Source organism: Equus przewalskii, chromosome 16 (genome assembly GCF_037783145.1).
Source record: "Equus przewalskii isolate Varuska chromosome 16, EquPr2, whole genome shotgun sequence".
NCBI lineage: Eukaryota > Metazoa > Chordata > Mammalia > Perissodactyla > Equidae > Equus > Equus przewalskii.
The window spans coordinates 3883709-3898415 of record NC_091846.1 but is presented as its reverse complement, the minus strand read 5'-3'; the positions used below and the strand labels follow the sequence as shown (position 1 = coordinate 3898415).

The following is a 14707-nucleotide window of genomic DNA, read 5'->3' as shown; positions in this document are numbered from 1 at the left end:
CAAAAGGACACTCTTTCCATATATATAACACTTCTCTGCACTTGGAAAGAAGTAAGAGGCTGTGCTTTTGTGAGTAATTTTCTGCTTTTAGGGTAGTCTTGAAGTGTTTTGAAGTGGGGTGGGGAAGATTGAAGGAGAGAGGGGAATAAGGAAAATGAGAGGCAGGACAATAAACGAAGCATAACCCGTAGACCCCTGATGCCTCAGTCCTCCTCTCTGAACTGTCTCAGTCCTCCTCTCTGAACTGTGTGTCTCAGTCCTCCTCTTTAAACTCTTGTATCTCAGTCCTCCTCTTTGAGGTGTTGTATCTCAGTCCTCCTCTCTGAACTGTGTGTCTCAGTCCTCCTCTTTGAGATGTTGTGTCTCAGTCCTCCTCTCTGAACTGTGTGTCTCAGTCCTCCTCTCTGAACTGTGTGTCTCAGTCCTCCTCTCTGAACTATGTGTCTTAGTCCTCCTCTTTGAGATGTTGTGTCTCAGTTCTCCTCTCTGAACTGTCTCAGTCCTCCTCTCTGAACTGTTGTGTCTCAGTCCTCCTCTTTGAGATGTTGTGTCTCAGTCCTCCTCTCTGAACTGTCTCAGTCCTCCTCTCTGAACTGTTGTGTCTCAGTCCTCCTCTCTGAACTGTGTGTCTCAGTCCTCCTCTCTGAGCTGTTGTGTCGCAGTCCTCCTCTATGAACTGTTGTGTCTCAGTCCTCCTCTCTGAACTGTTGTGTCTCAGTCCTTCTCTCTGAACTGTCTCAGTCCTCCTCTCTGAACTGTGTGTCTCAGTCCTCCTCTCTGAACTGTGTCTTAGTCCTCCTCTCTGAGCTGTTGTGTCTCAGTCCTCCTCTCTGAACTGTTGTGTCTCAGTCCTCCTCTCTGAACTGTTGTGTCTCAGTCCTTCTCTCTGAACTGTCTCAGTCCTCCTCTCTGAACTGTGTGTCTCAGTCCTCCTCTCTGAACTGTGTCTTAGTCCTCCTCTCTGAGATGTTGTGTCTCAGTCCTCCTCTCTGAACTGTTGTGTCTCAGTCCTCCTCTCTGAACTGTGTCTTAGTCCTCCTCTTTGAGATGTTGTGTCTCAGTCCTCCTCTCTGAACTGTTGTGTCTCAGTCCTCCTCTCTGAACTGTGTCTCAATCCTCCTCTCTGAACTGTTGTGTCTCAGTCCTCCTCTCTGAACTGTGTCTCAGTCCTCCTCTCTGAACTGTTGTGTCTCAGTCCTCCTCTCTGAACTGTGTCTCAGTCCTCCTCTCTGAACTGTTGTGTCTCAGTCCTCCTCTCTGAACTGTGTCTCAGTCCTCCTCTCTGAACTGTGTGTCTCAGTCCTCCTCTCTGAACTGTGTCTCAGTCCTCCTCTCTGAACTGTGTCTCAGTCCTCCTCTCTGAGCTGTTGTGTCTCAGTCCTCCTCTCTGAACTGTGTCTCAGTCCTCCTCTCTGAACTGTTGTGTCTCAGTCCTCCTCTCTGAACTGTGTCTCAGTCCTCCTCTCTGAGCTGTTGTGTCTCAGTCCTCCTCTCTGAACTGTGTGTCTCAGTCCTCCTCTTTGCACTGTTGTGTCTCAGTCCTCCTCTCTGAACTGTGTGTCTCAGTCCTCCTCTTTGAATTGTGTTGAAAAGAGTGTTCCTGACTTCTAGAGGAGCTTTAAAGTCAGTAGGATGATTATGAATGACTATATATGATAGAAAATTATTGAGAAAAGGAACAATCAATTAGATTTTCCTGGATGTATTTTTAAAAAGATGTAAATCATATATTTTAAAAAGATGCTTTATGATTTAGACGGGTAATCGACATTATTGTTAAACATTGAATTTTTAGCATTTATCATAGCTAATGTATTCATTCTTAGGTCAAATTTGTGATATGAAAGTTGGGTTTTTTATTATGTGAAGAGATGCGATGAGGTGTAATACAGTGGGGTTTTTTGTTCCAGTCCTAACTCCTGCCACCTTTGTGATCTTGGGCGAGTCGTCTCACCTCCGTTGTCCATTTTTATGATGAGAGGATTAAACCAGTAGGGTTTCCTGTTTCTAAGATTCTATGATTTAATGCAACCATTGTTGAAGGATGTCAGGCGTGGATGTGAATGGGTGTTGTCCAGTCCCGTGGGGCTGCTGTGCCGCGTGCGTCCCTGCGGTGCACTGTGTGTTGAGTGCAGCTGTGAGCCCCATGTTTACTCACTGTGATTAAGCCGGTTAATGAGGCTTGCCTAATTTCAGTCTGCTCAGCTATAAGATGGTACTAAGAACAAAATCTGCCTCCCACTTCTTTTGGGGGTTAAGTGGGCTTGTATATCTGGTACTATTTTGTGTCTGGAGTCGTGTGGACGGTAGTTACCCTGTGTGTGCGATCGATCCATAAAGGTGAGAGAGTGAAGAGCTCCTACAGTGTTTTGCTTCAAAATTCTACCTAATGTCTAGGATTTTTTGCTTCTAGCCTTGACCTCACCTCATTTAAAAATATATTTGGAACAAGATTATTTAGCTGTGTATGTGCATAAGTATATTTAGAGATAGGCTATTTAAAGTGGTATCAGATTATCCAATTTAAAATAAACTTGGACATATAGAAGCAGGTAGAAATGATCTTCGATATCTTTATTTAACAAATATTATTGAGGGCCCCACATGCTCTTGCGTATGTGAGAATGTGTTTCTCTTGCAGACAGATATGAATGTTGTCTTGGCTGGTATCGTCTTCTTAAGCACAGGTTTTTTTTAAATTGATGCTTCGTTTTGCAAATAAGAACTCTTGAGTCCTACTTGTTTCTGTTCCTTTTTATGTAATCAGATGACAGAGGCCCAATCTGTCAAATCAGTTGCAGAAGAATAAGAGATCTTACCCAGTTTGTCACACTTGACTGTGGATTTCAAGGATGTAGTTAAGAGAACAAGTGAAGGAAGCCCGGGGACTCTTGCACTCGCAGCCCCTCCCCCGGGCTCCTTTGTGCTGTGTCCCTTGGATGCACCTTGGCGTGGTGTTAGCAAGAGAGGGCTCTGAGTGACGCGTGCAGGCCGTCACTTACGCAGAGGGAGCTCCTTCAGGCATCAAACACATTCCTGTTTTTCTCTGACAATTACGTAGCTCATGGCATTTTCAGGGAATTATGTCTCATAAGTCTATTAATTCCAGGTGTATTTACAGTAAGCGACCTTCTAGCAGCAACCACTAGATAAAGGCTCTTGCAGTGAGCACTCAGTGTTTGCCCGGGGAGCTGCTGTCGGTGTGCTTGCGGGGAGAGGCGGCTGGGCCCTCTCTCTCAGGGTCCCTGTAATCCTCAGGCCGCAGGCCTGCTGCTGAGCCTTTGCTTCCCAGACAGCCTTTTTGCCTGTCTCTCGGGATGTTTATTCTTTTCTTGTCTCACTCCCGGGACCAGGAGCGCACTTTGTGATCAGGGTGGCTGTGAGGTATTTGAGGCTGATCCCTAAGAGACTCAAGTAGGTTGGAGCAAAATGTGCAGCTTCCCTCCTAACCCCAGGATGTGTACGATCAGAATTACACCTTGGTTAAACACATTGAATAATAACTGATTGTACCTGCTCCATGCAGAATCCAGTTGAGAGACGATGCATCTTGCTGACTTTGACCAGTTCTCTGAGGTCTGGGTGGGCTGGTCTGCGTGTGCACCACGTGCTTCTGACACTGACCAGCGGAGTGCAGGGAAAGCTCCAGAAGCCAGTGTGCAGGACAGGCTCACCTACAGGGGGGTTGTTTATCTTTTTCCTTCTTTCTAGGAGTTGCGTTGATGGTGTAGGGTGGGAAACAGCACTTTCGATAGTGTCAAATCTTGGAGAATGTGGATGTGAGGGAGAAATTCTTTTTCATGAGAAACACTTCCTTAGTTGAGTTTGTAAGACCAAGCATCTCTTAGTTTGTAATTTAACAAAACTTTTGACAAGCAGTTGGACAGCAGAAGATTGGCTACCTGGTTTTCCAGTGGACAGCGGGAAGGAAGGTGGGTCTTCCTTCAGGCTGACGGCTCTGCTTGCTCCCCGGCCGTACTGCGTGGTGTGTCCCCTGCTGGGGTCTGAGTCCCTGCCATGTTCGTGTAGTTATGCGAGTTCTTTTAGATCCTGGCGAGAGGCTCATGCTCGGTCCTGGTGTTCAGTGTTGAGGTTCTGCAGTTCTTGTTTCTGTGTCTTCATAAGTGTCTTTAATGGACATCTGGACCAGGCAGAGCCAGACGCTGCTTGCTGGATGCCATTTTAAACCAGCTGTGTTAGCTGTTGGGTAATAAGATAGTTATTTTGTTAATAGTCCTGTAATATTTATTTTGTTAATAATAAGGACTAACAGTATCATGTGCTACTACTAGTGATTACAACAGTAATGCCTCTGGCTGTTTAGGTGTCTCCTCTGTGCTGAGGTCCGTGCTGTCTCATTTGATCCTCAACACTTCTTTGCGGGTGGATACTGATCTCATCCTTGTTTTACAGATGAGGAAACTGAGCCTTAATGACTTCAGTTTACCTGAAGTGATGCAGTCGGTGACGGGGGAGCTGGGTCTGAAATCCAGGCTCATCTGGCTCCACAGTCCCCTTGAACCCCAGTGTGCTGGTCCTTCCCAGAGAAGCCTCAGCACTTGTGGCTGGTTTCATGTCCCTCCTGTGACCGTTTCTCAAATAGCAGCCTTGCCACTTCTGTAAAACAACTATGCCAACGTGCCCATGTCTGTGCCTGAATTTATAGGTGCCTGAGAAGAGGCTTCTGGGGGTGCTGGAATGTTCTCTGATTCATTTGGATGGAGGTTACATAGGTTTATTCACTTTGTAAAAAAGAATTCATCAAGCTGTACGCTTAAGATCTTTGCATTGTATATATGTTATACTTCAGTAACTTTTTAAAGGAAAAAGGTTGATTATGTTTACAGTACACTGAGTTACTGCAGTTGAACGTAGTCAAAGGATGTTAGAAATTCTGAAGATAAGTCTCGAAAAGTGGAGTTCCAAAAACATTTTGTGCAGAATTACAACTTTTTAAAGAAACTACTTTAGAGACAGGATGGTGTTATTCTGAAGTGCTTATTTAAAAATCTGTCACATTAATGATTTTTTAAATTATACAAGTAACACCTTGTATAGAAAAATCTAGAGACTGACAAAAACGCAAACACAAGATGATTATTAATCTTACTAAAGGATTATTTTTTTGCCTTATGAAATAATGTATTAACAAGGTTTCTGTAGATAGTAAGTCTCCTTAGTACATTTACAGGTCATCCCATTTACACACAAAAATTTAAATATGCTAGTTAGGAACAAGTTTTACAAAGTAGTACACTGTGATTAATTTCCTTGTTTGCCCTGTGTTTTGGGTGTCCAAGTACCGTAACACCCTTAATTTTTCCTTTTGGATTTTTGACCAACAATACTGTACTACTACTGCTGGGAATTCTTGCCGTTAATTTGTGTTTTTATTTTTATTGTGAAAACAGTTGGAATTATAATGCAGAATTAAGTCATTCCGTTGACTCCTTTCTGTCTCACCATTGTGTAGAGGACGTTCTTGAGAGAGAACTGAGCACTTGGCTTTCTTCTTCTGAGCCCCTGGACCTGTGTTTGCCTGCAGGGTCTGCCCTCTATGTCTACAACAATGCAGTGTTTACCCCCGAGGACTGGCACGGCATTCAGGAGATCGCGAGGAGCAGGAAGAAGGACGACCCTTTGAAGGTTGGAAGATTTGGGATTGGGTTCAATTCGGTCTATCATATAACAGGTATAGTGTTTGGCTTTTCAGTCTTGATATTAAAAACTATTTTAGCTTATATTTTGCAATTTATTTGGTTAACTTCAGAGATGATACTGTTTTAAAAGGCATCTTTTCCAAATTCTCTGTCAGTGGCAAGAAGTATGTCAGTGAAATATCAGTGTGTCTGGAATTTTTTTAAAATTAAACAAAAATTTTTTTTAATTTATTGTTTTTTTAAATGAGTTCATAATAGTTTACATGAATGTGAGATTTCAGTTGTACCTTATTTCTTGACTGTCACCACATAAGTGCTCCCCTTCACCCCCCGTGCCTACCCCCTACCCCCCTTCCCCTGGTAACCACTGAGCTGTTTTCTTTGTCCATGTGTTTGTTTATATTCCACATATGAGTGAAATCATCTGGTGTTTGTCTTTCTCTGTGTCTGGAGTTTTTTGAAGTTACCGTGATAACTACAGCAAAGCTTCATCATGTGATGCTAAAAGTTAATGTCATCATGATCCAGTGGAATCAACGTAATATATTCAGTCATTTTGTGTGAGGTTTGAAATGTAGGTCTTGAAATGCCTACACAAAATTGTGACTCTAAAACGTTTTACACCGAAAATGTTTGTCAGGCAAACTGATTTTCACAGATTTTCTTGTACATATTTTTAAACATCGGGGCTAAAAAGGAAAGTATAATATCCAGTGATATTAAATAACTGACCAAGTGCAGATCTTTGAGGTGATTCTGGTTTCTCTACATTTTCCTCATAAAAATTTTCCTCTTCTTAAACTTAGGAGTATTTTAAAGATTACTTTGAAGTTATGTTTTGAATCCATAAAGAATACCAGGTTCTGGTTCATAGTTACATTAGGAAATACTGGAACTCTTAGTGTAGACATCTCTGAGTGTATGGCTGTTCTTCCAGAATCAGAGCTCTTAGTATTTGCTGTAGTCTGTGGTAAAATTTTTTTATGGAATTGGCCTTTGTTGGGGTTTAGTTTCAAACTGTGTCTGCATTTGGAACTTGCAGGAGAAGGGGAGAGAGAGCCGGCAGGGCTAGAGCTGGGGTGGCCACAGCTGGGGTGCTCTGGAGAACGCAAGTGGGAGGTGTTGCCCTCAGACAGCCAGCCTGAGTTGGGACCGCCTGGGCACCCATCACTAAAGCCCCGTTTTCGTCAGCCTATTTTTTTATTGCATTTACACTATTATAATATTATATTAAGTAATATTAATTACATATTATATAATAAAAGTTGTATTAAATCATATTACAATATTATATAACTATTATACATGAATACTAATATTCATGCGTTCAGCTGTTTGGAGGTCACCCCTCAGGTCTGTGGCATGTAGCAGTTTTAAGTTTTAGGGGGGCACAGCATGGAAACTTGTTTGGTTAGAGTCCCGCTGACTGCCAGCATCTGTAGCTCCCTGTGGATTCGTCCCCCTTTGAGAATGAGCACATTCACGTGGACATTATTAACTGAGTGCTGTTCTCTAGCCTGAGGATTTGCGACAGCCATGGGTCATGCTTTACAGCTGTCAGGAGTCTCCCTGATGTCATTTTGATAATGGGAGTGCTAACACTGTGTGAGGGAAGTGTAGACAGAGTGCCGTAGATGGCCTTGTTGCTGGATTTAGTGGCTGGGTTGGTGAACAATGTTTCCTACTTGAAATACCTGAGACCTTAGGAGTTGGTGCCTGTGACAGGTGAGCCTGCAGTGGCAGCCGTGCATAGTAAAGGTGGACCTCGTTGAGCCATGTCTGGCATGAAGGTTAGTTAGGTGCTCGAGTCGCCATGCGAGGCAACCCCCGTCAAGATGACCTCGGGATGTGCTTAAGAGGCACATGGTGGAGAATTCCTCGCAGTGCGGCACGTCCGACCTCTCTGGTTTTTCTGCCAGTGTTTGACTATCCCTCTGTCTTTGGTTGAGAACAGGTGAAGCAGCTGGTATCAAATTAGGGGCCATTCTTTACAAAAACATGTCTCTTGAAGCACTGCACTTGGGTTCAGCGTGGCGAGATGCTCCTACGTGGGGCACTTTGCTCTGAGGGGCACAGGGACAGCACCAGAAGAGGGGCTCACTTCACACTCACTTCCGGGCGTGTGCTTGCTGAGTGACACGGCGGGCTGGACTACCTGCGTTGTTACTTCTCTCCCCCTCTTTCTTCAGAGAATCTGCGGTTGAAGTTTTTATTTTGAGCATAAGATGCAATTCTGTTTAATTGGGTTCCTGTGGCTGAGGGGGCCGAGTATAAATACTATCCGAATGCTCTTTACATATTTAATTGTTTAATAAGAGTTTGAAGATACAGCTTAGATATTTTCACAATAATAAGGTACATTATGCCTGGTACTTATTGAATCAGAAGAGAAATGTTTATTTTTTGTGTTCAGAGAATTCTATTTCCAAAGCTAAATTTAATTTGTTTTTAGATAAATCTGTTTTAGAGTCCTTTTATGGCTCTTGCTTTTGCTTGTGTAATATTTTGGTAGTAATTATGCGCTATGACTGTAATTATAATTGTCCATTAAGTTTCAGGGTCGATCACAGCTGTTGAATTTTCTCTACAGATGTTCCTTGTATCTTTAGTGGTGACCAGATTGGGATGTTAGATCCTCATCAAACACTTTTTGGTCCACATGAATCAGGCCAGTGTTGGAATCTCAAAGATGACAGCAAAGAAATCAGTGAGCTTTCAGACCAGTTTGCCCCATTTATTGGCATTTTTGGAAGCACCAAGGAAATGTTTGTAAATGGCAATTTTCCAGGAACATTTTTCCGTTTCCCTCTTCGCCTGCAACCTTCACAGCTGAGTAGTAACCTCTACAACAAGCAGAAGGTTCTCGAGTTGTTTGAGTCTTTTAGGGCCGATGCAGACACGGTGCTGCTCTTTCTGAAAAGTGTGCAGGACGTCTCCCTGCACGTCCGAGAGGCTGATGGCACAGAGAAGCTGATGTTCAGAGTGACTGCTAGTGAGAGTACGGCCCTGAAACAGGAACGGCTGAATTCTGTAAAGATTCTGGGAACCGCCATAAGTAACTATTGTAAAAAGATTCCAAGCGATAGCGTAACCTGTGTAACGTATCACATAAATATAGTATTAGAAGACGAGAGTACTAAAGACACACAAAAAACATCTTGGTTGGTGTGTAACAGTGTGGGCGGGCGAGGGGTTAGTAGCGCCCTTGATTCTTTAGCTGATGAGTTGAAATTTGTCCCAATCATTGGAATAGCCATGCCCTTATCAAGCAGAGATGATGAAGAAAAAGGAGCAACATCTGATTTCTCAGGAAAAGCATTTTGTTTTCTTCCTTTGCCGCCTGGTGAGGAAAGTAAGACGGGCCTGCCGGTGCACATCAGTGGGTTCTTTGGCCTGACTGACAATCGCAGAAGCATCAAGTGGAGAGAGCTGGACCAGTGGAGGGATCCGGCAGCCTTATGGAATGAATTTCTCGTTGTGAATGTTGTCCCTAAAGCCTACGCTACTCTGATCTTAGATTCAATAAAACGTCTGGAGACAGAAAGGAGCTCCGATTTTCCCTTCTCGGTGGACGTCATCTACAGACTTTGGCCCGACGTGAATAAAGTCCGGGTGCACTGGCAGCGGGTGCTGGAGCCTCTGTTTAACGAGCTGTTCCAGAATGCGGTTCTCTACTCCATTAGCAACCACTGGGTCCAGCTGGAGCAGGCCTACTTCTCAGAACTGGATGACAGTTTGGAATACACAGAAACCGTGCTCAACTACCTCCAGAGCTCAGGGAAGCAGATTGTCAAGGTGCCGGCCAATCTGGCCGCTGCCGTGGAGCTCGCCGCCCCCGGCGCGGCCAGGAAGGTGACGCCCGCGTGGGTGCGGCAGGTGCTGCGCAAGTCTGCGCCCGAGGGCGGCGCCCGCGAGAGGCTGCACCTCCTGGAGTTCGTGCTCTCCGACGAGGCCTACAGCGAGCTGCTCGGGCTGGAGCTCCTCCCTCTGCAAAACGGGCACTTCGTCCCCTTCTCGTCCTCGGTCTCAGACCAAGATGTGGTTTATATTACCTCGGAAGACTACCCAAGGTATGTGCCCCACTTGGACAATGCCTCTTTGCTCGGAGGGGCTCCTCTGCCCCCCCACGTTTAGTCCTTCATTGTGAAGTTCGTCAGTTATCAATGTGGATTTTATAGTTAGGAAGACTTTTGCGGAAATACTTTGTTAAAGTATGAAAGGATACATTTTTATCTTCTAAAATGAAAAAACATACAGATGTTTATGAGTTAAAAAGTTATCCAAGGAGTTGTTTTTCTTGGAAATTTCAATAAAGTGGTAATAATAACTAAGTCAGACCAGTCAATGATGAATTATTTTGATTAAATTTAAATTAATTAAAATGGCATATTAAGTATTTCTTTATAACTGAGAATGTGTATTGATGTTTCAGAAATTAAAATTAGTTTTATTATAAGATGTTTAGACTGTTTCTAGATTTGGATATGATGCGTGCTGCCCTTGTGTTTTAAGGTGAAGCCTAGACAACATTTGATCAAAAAGTATTGCATCATGATTTGGTGTGTGCATTATAATTTACGTAAAATATTACACTTAACTGACTTGAAATTATATGATTGAATTTCTTTCTCTTAGAATTGTTAGATTATAATTGCTGTGTTCCTTTCACTTTTTAGGTCCCTTTTCCCAGGTCTTGAAGGAAGATTTATTTTGGATAACTTGAAGCCTCACCTTCTAGCTGCTTTAAAGGAAGCTGCCCAGACCCGAGGTATGGTAGTTGTCTTGGTTTTTTTTTCATTAAGCTATTTATAAAAAGATAAAGTTTTTGTAAGTGTTCTATTAAGTTGAACCAGTATGAAATTGCCAGTAGTTACCAAAAGTGAGATTGTATTTAGAAATCTCTCTTGTCCTGGTATGGTGGTGTATGTTTATGGAAGTAGTTTCTCAGACCTGCACAGTGCTTTCCAGCTTTCCAGTGCTTTTCCATTTCTTTTCTTGGTTGAGCCCCCAGCCTCATGCCTTGTAGCCTGTGTAGTAGTGAGGATGGCTGTCATTGGTTAGATTGCACGGACGAGGAGAGAAAGAGGTGCGGTTCAAGGCCGTCAGCCCGTGTGTGCCCAGAGCTCAGGACTTCCTCCTCTCCGCCTTGTCGTCTTGTCCGTCCACACTGCCCTCACAGTTCTGCATGGGTGTGCTGGGTCAGACCCAGGGAGATGCAGACACATCAAGTGAACTCTGCAACGATGTCAGGAAAGGGGACTCCTGGGATCTTTGCAAAGGATGAGTGTCCTTAATTGAGAATTCTTTTTAGGAGCAGACAGAATGGTTTGGGGGAAAAAAATCACCGTGGTTCTAAGTTTAATATTATCTTTCAACTTTTGCGAGCATCTTTTCCTTTATAAGATTGTTGCCTGAACTTTTTCTAAGTTAGATATTGGCCTGAAAAATTATGGATTTGTCCCTCTGGTTAAGGTTAAGGTTGTGAAGCATATTTTTTGTGATATGTTTTTTATAGCGTATACTGTTTTCTTTCAAAGATAATGCCTGAAGGAAATGTTTCACATCTTTTATTCTTTAAAAATTGTATATCTTTATTCATTTAAAAATAAGCAGAAGGAATTGGAACGGGGAGTCAAAGTGAGACTAAAGGAAAATGAGGATGGAACTGCAGTTTACCATAAGGACTCTGTCACTGTGAGGTCGTAGCTGTGCCATTGATTGTCCCGCATCTAGATTACTCACTTAACTGGGAATTGTCATCTTCAGAGTAGACTTGGGGGGGTCTAAACATGGATTCCTATAACCCTGTCGTTCTTTGCTCCAAAGTTTTAGAAATTTTTATTTTTCAAATTCTCTATTTTTATAAAAATTTACATTAAAATATGTATATACGGGGGCTGGCCCCGTGGCCGAGTGGTTAAGTTCGCGCGCTCTGCTGCAGGTGGCCCAGTGTTTCGTTGGTTCGAATCCTGGGTGCGGACGTGGCACTGCTCATCAAACCACGCTGAGGCAGCGTCCCACATGCCACAACTAGAAGGACCCACAGCGAAGAATATACAACTATGTACCGGGGGGCTTTGGGGAGAAAAAGGAAAAAAATAAAAAATCTTAAAAAAAATATATGTATATACACGAAGAGTATACATATCATAAATGTAGGCTTAATGAAATTTTACAAACCAACCACACCTCAATCAAATACCAGAAGATTGCCACAGCCAGAAAGGCTTCTCATGCCTGGTCCAGTCTCAGCTGCTCCAGGGTGGCCGTGACGCTGACGTCATAGCAGAGGCTGATTCCCTGGTTATTGTGCTGTCTGTTAAAGGGGTCGTACGGCATGGCTCTGTGTCTGCTCCTTGTTCTTGCTCTGATATTTGTGAGATCCATCCAGGTTGCTGCATGTACTTGCAGATTATTCTTTCTCATTGCTGTGGTATTTCATTGTGTGATGTATTACTTTCTTTAGAAGAGAATTTTTTTTTTTTGAGGAAGATTAGCCCGGAGCTAACAACTGCTGCCAATCCTCCTCTTTCTGCTGAGGAAGACTGGCCCTGAACTAACATCCGTGTCCATCTTCCTCTACTTTATATGTGGGACACCTACCATAGTATGGCTTGCCAAGCGGTGCCGTGTCTGTACCTGGGATCCGAACCGGTGAACCCCAGGCTGCCGAAGCAGAACGTGTGAACTTAACCGCTGCGCCACTGGGCTGGCCCCTTGAAGGGAATATATATATATATTTTTAAAGATTTTTATTTTTCCTTTTTCTCCCCCAAGTCCCCTGATACATAGTTGTGTATTTTTAGTTGTGGGTCCTTCTAGTTGTGGCATGTGGGATGCTGCCTCAGCATGGCTTGATGAGCAGTGCCATGTCTGTGCCCAGGATTCGAACTGGGGAAACCCTAGGCTGCCGAAGCAGAGCGTGTGAACTCAACCACTTGGCCATGGGGCCAGCCCCCTAAGAGAATATTTTTGTTAATGGCCTATATTTTCTGCGGTGGACATGGGTTTGGAAATCAGCCGAAAGTTATTCAGAACCAAATCAGGTAGAAAGGTAGAGGGCCAACAGAATAATACTGCTTTTACTCAGAACTTTTTAAATGCCGTCTGGCACAGGGCACGGCCCCCGCTGTCTTCTTTAGCCTCCGGCGGACGGGGCACCTGCCGTTACGGTTTTAGGGATGAGTTAGATTTATGTATTAACTTAGGCAATTTGACATCTCGACAAAGTTGAGTCTTCCTGCTTTGTGTCCTTTCAGCTTCTCATCCCCTGTGGATTCCGACTTGTCATTTTGGCATTATACAGTAAGAACCGTGTTCGTCTCTGGTTCTTGGTTGATTTTCTTTGGACCATTACACTAGATGGGACATCTTCACTTTTTTTTGTCGCTCGTATTGTGTGGCTCGGTTCTCCCAGAAGTTGTCTTCTTGGTCATTTTCTTTGTCTTGATGTAAGTCTTGGGCTACTCTTCTCATGATTATTTTATAATCTTGACCGCTAGCCTTTTCAGTATCTTTATCTGGCCATATGGGTGATGGGTAACTGCTTCCTGGGCATCTTCCCTATTATTTTTATACCATTAGTTCCAGACAAAAATTAGTTTTTGATATTACTTCAGCAGTTATCATGCCATTAACAGTTACACTGTTTCAGACTGTCAGAATGTAGGGCTGATGGCCCCCTTGCTTTCCTTCCTGAGATCTGAGGCAGTGAAGAGATACACAGAGAGGGACCCAGCAGGTGGACATCACAAGTCGCCCGTGTGACTGATACCTCTGGTATTGGAGGTCAGGGCTTACGGCAGGCAGTGGCTTTATACTGTTGAACCCAGAATTCAGCGGTTGTCTCCCCAGGCTGGTCGCAGGCAGCACTGGAAGACCTTCCAGACGTCCTTCCTGAGGCTGCTGTGCACGGCGGAGTGTGGAGGGGCCATCCCTGCATCTCCCTGGCAGGCACAGATGCCCCCGAGTTTGCCCGTGAGATAGGCCATTCCCCTTTCTGGTGGCCTGGGGCAGATGGAGGGTGTTAGTGAGAGGGGTCAAGAGTTTTGTGTTATGGAGCTCCCTTCATATGTGGGAAACAGCACAGTTGATGCTTTCTGCTCTAAATAATGATCACGTGATTGTTCTGCTGACACAAAGCACTGTGAACTACTGTTTACTGATTCTCTGTAAAAACTGATGGGCCAGTTTTGAAAATACTGCTGCATAAAATTGGAACGTGAGGGTTTTTGTTCTGCGTTGGATACTTCTCTAATTCTACAGCTGAAGCAAAATTTGTCCCATTGTTGGCTAGTTTTACCTTTTACTTGTATCACCTTTAAAATCCTGAGCTAAATAGTAAGTTAATGCTTGGGTTTTCACTCTTGCCCCTTCCGCCCCTTTCCTCCCAGCAGTTCGGCATGTTTCAGTCCTTCCCATTTTGGGGAAAACAGGCCAGATCTTGACTCTGGTTTCCCCTCTGGCATTCCCTCCTCGTCCGGCTTCTAGAGAGAGCAGTGTATGCTTCTTGTCTGTACTTTCTCGTCCTCCAGTATCCCTGCGTCTGCTATCACTCTGGTGGGATTGCCTGGCTGACGTCACTGGTTCATGATTTTTCATTATTGAATCCACTGGACTTTTTGGCTCCTTTTTGCCTGTTCTCCATGAAGCTTTGACACTGTTGATCACTCCCCCTTTGAACTCCGTGACTCTTATGTTTCCATTCTCTCTTGGTATCCTTATATTTCTCTTCCTGCTTCTCAGAATTATTTGTGAATTCCTGTTCCTCAGTTTACTCCCTAAGTATGGGTTAGTTTAGGGGCTTCTTCTGCTTTCTTATTTTCTTCCTTACTTCCTTTGAGTCTGCTCCTTCACTGCCAGGCATCCACTGTCATGCACATGTAATGACCTCCGTGTCTTCAGTTGCCACCCCAGTCTCAAGAGGGGTAGTATAGTGTAGTGGTTACAAACCTGGACGTTGTAGTCACACAAATCTGGGCTCAAACTTGACTCTTCTCTTGTGTGACTTTGAACAAATTACCCTACCTCTCTGAGCCTCTGTTTCC

The 14707-nt window shown here is 44.0% G+C and overlaps 1 protein-coding gene across 5 annotated transcripts in view; it reads left to right on the top strand.

Moving 5' to 3' along the window:
- SACS (sacsin molecular chaperone) overlaps nucleotides 1-14707 on the top strand; it is an 83054-nt gene that overhangs the window by 47117 nt on the left and 21230 nt on the right. For all 5 annotated transcript variants that reach the window (XM_070578586.1, XM_070578587.1, XM_070578589.1 and 2 more), the window contains 3 exons: nucleotides 5546-5692; nucleotides 8251-9730; nucleotides 10337-10428. In XM_070578586.1, the coding sequence (XP_070434687.1) occupies nucleotides 5546-5692; nucleotides 8251-9730; nucleotides 10337-10428 (1719 nt within the window). The remainder of the gene's footprint in view (nucleotides 1-5545; nucleotides 5693-8250; nucleotides 9731-10336; nucleotides 10429-14707) is intronic.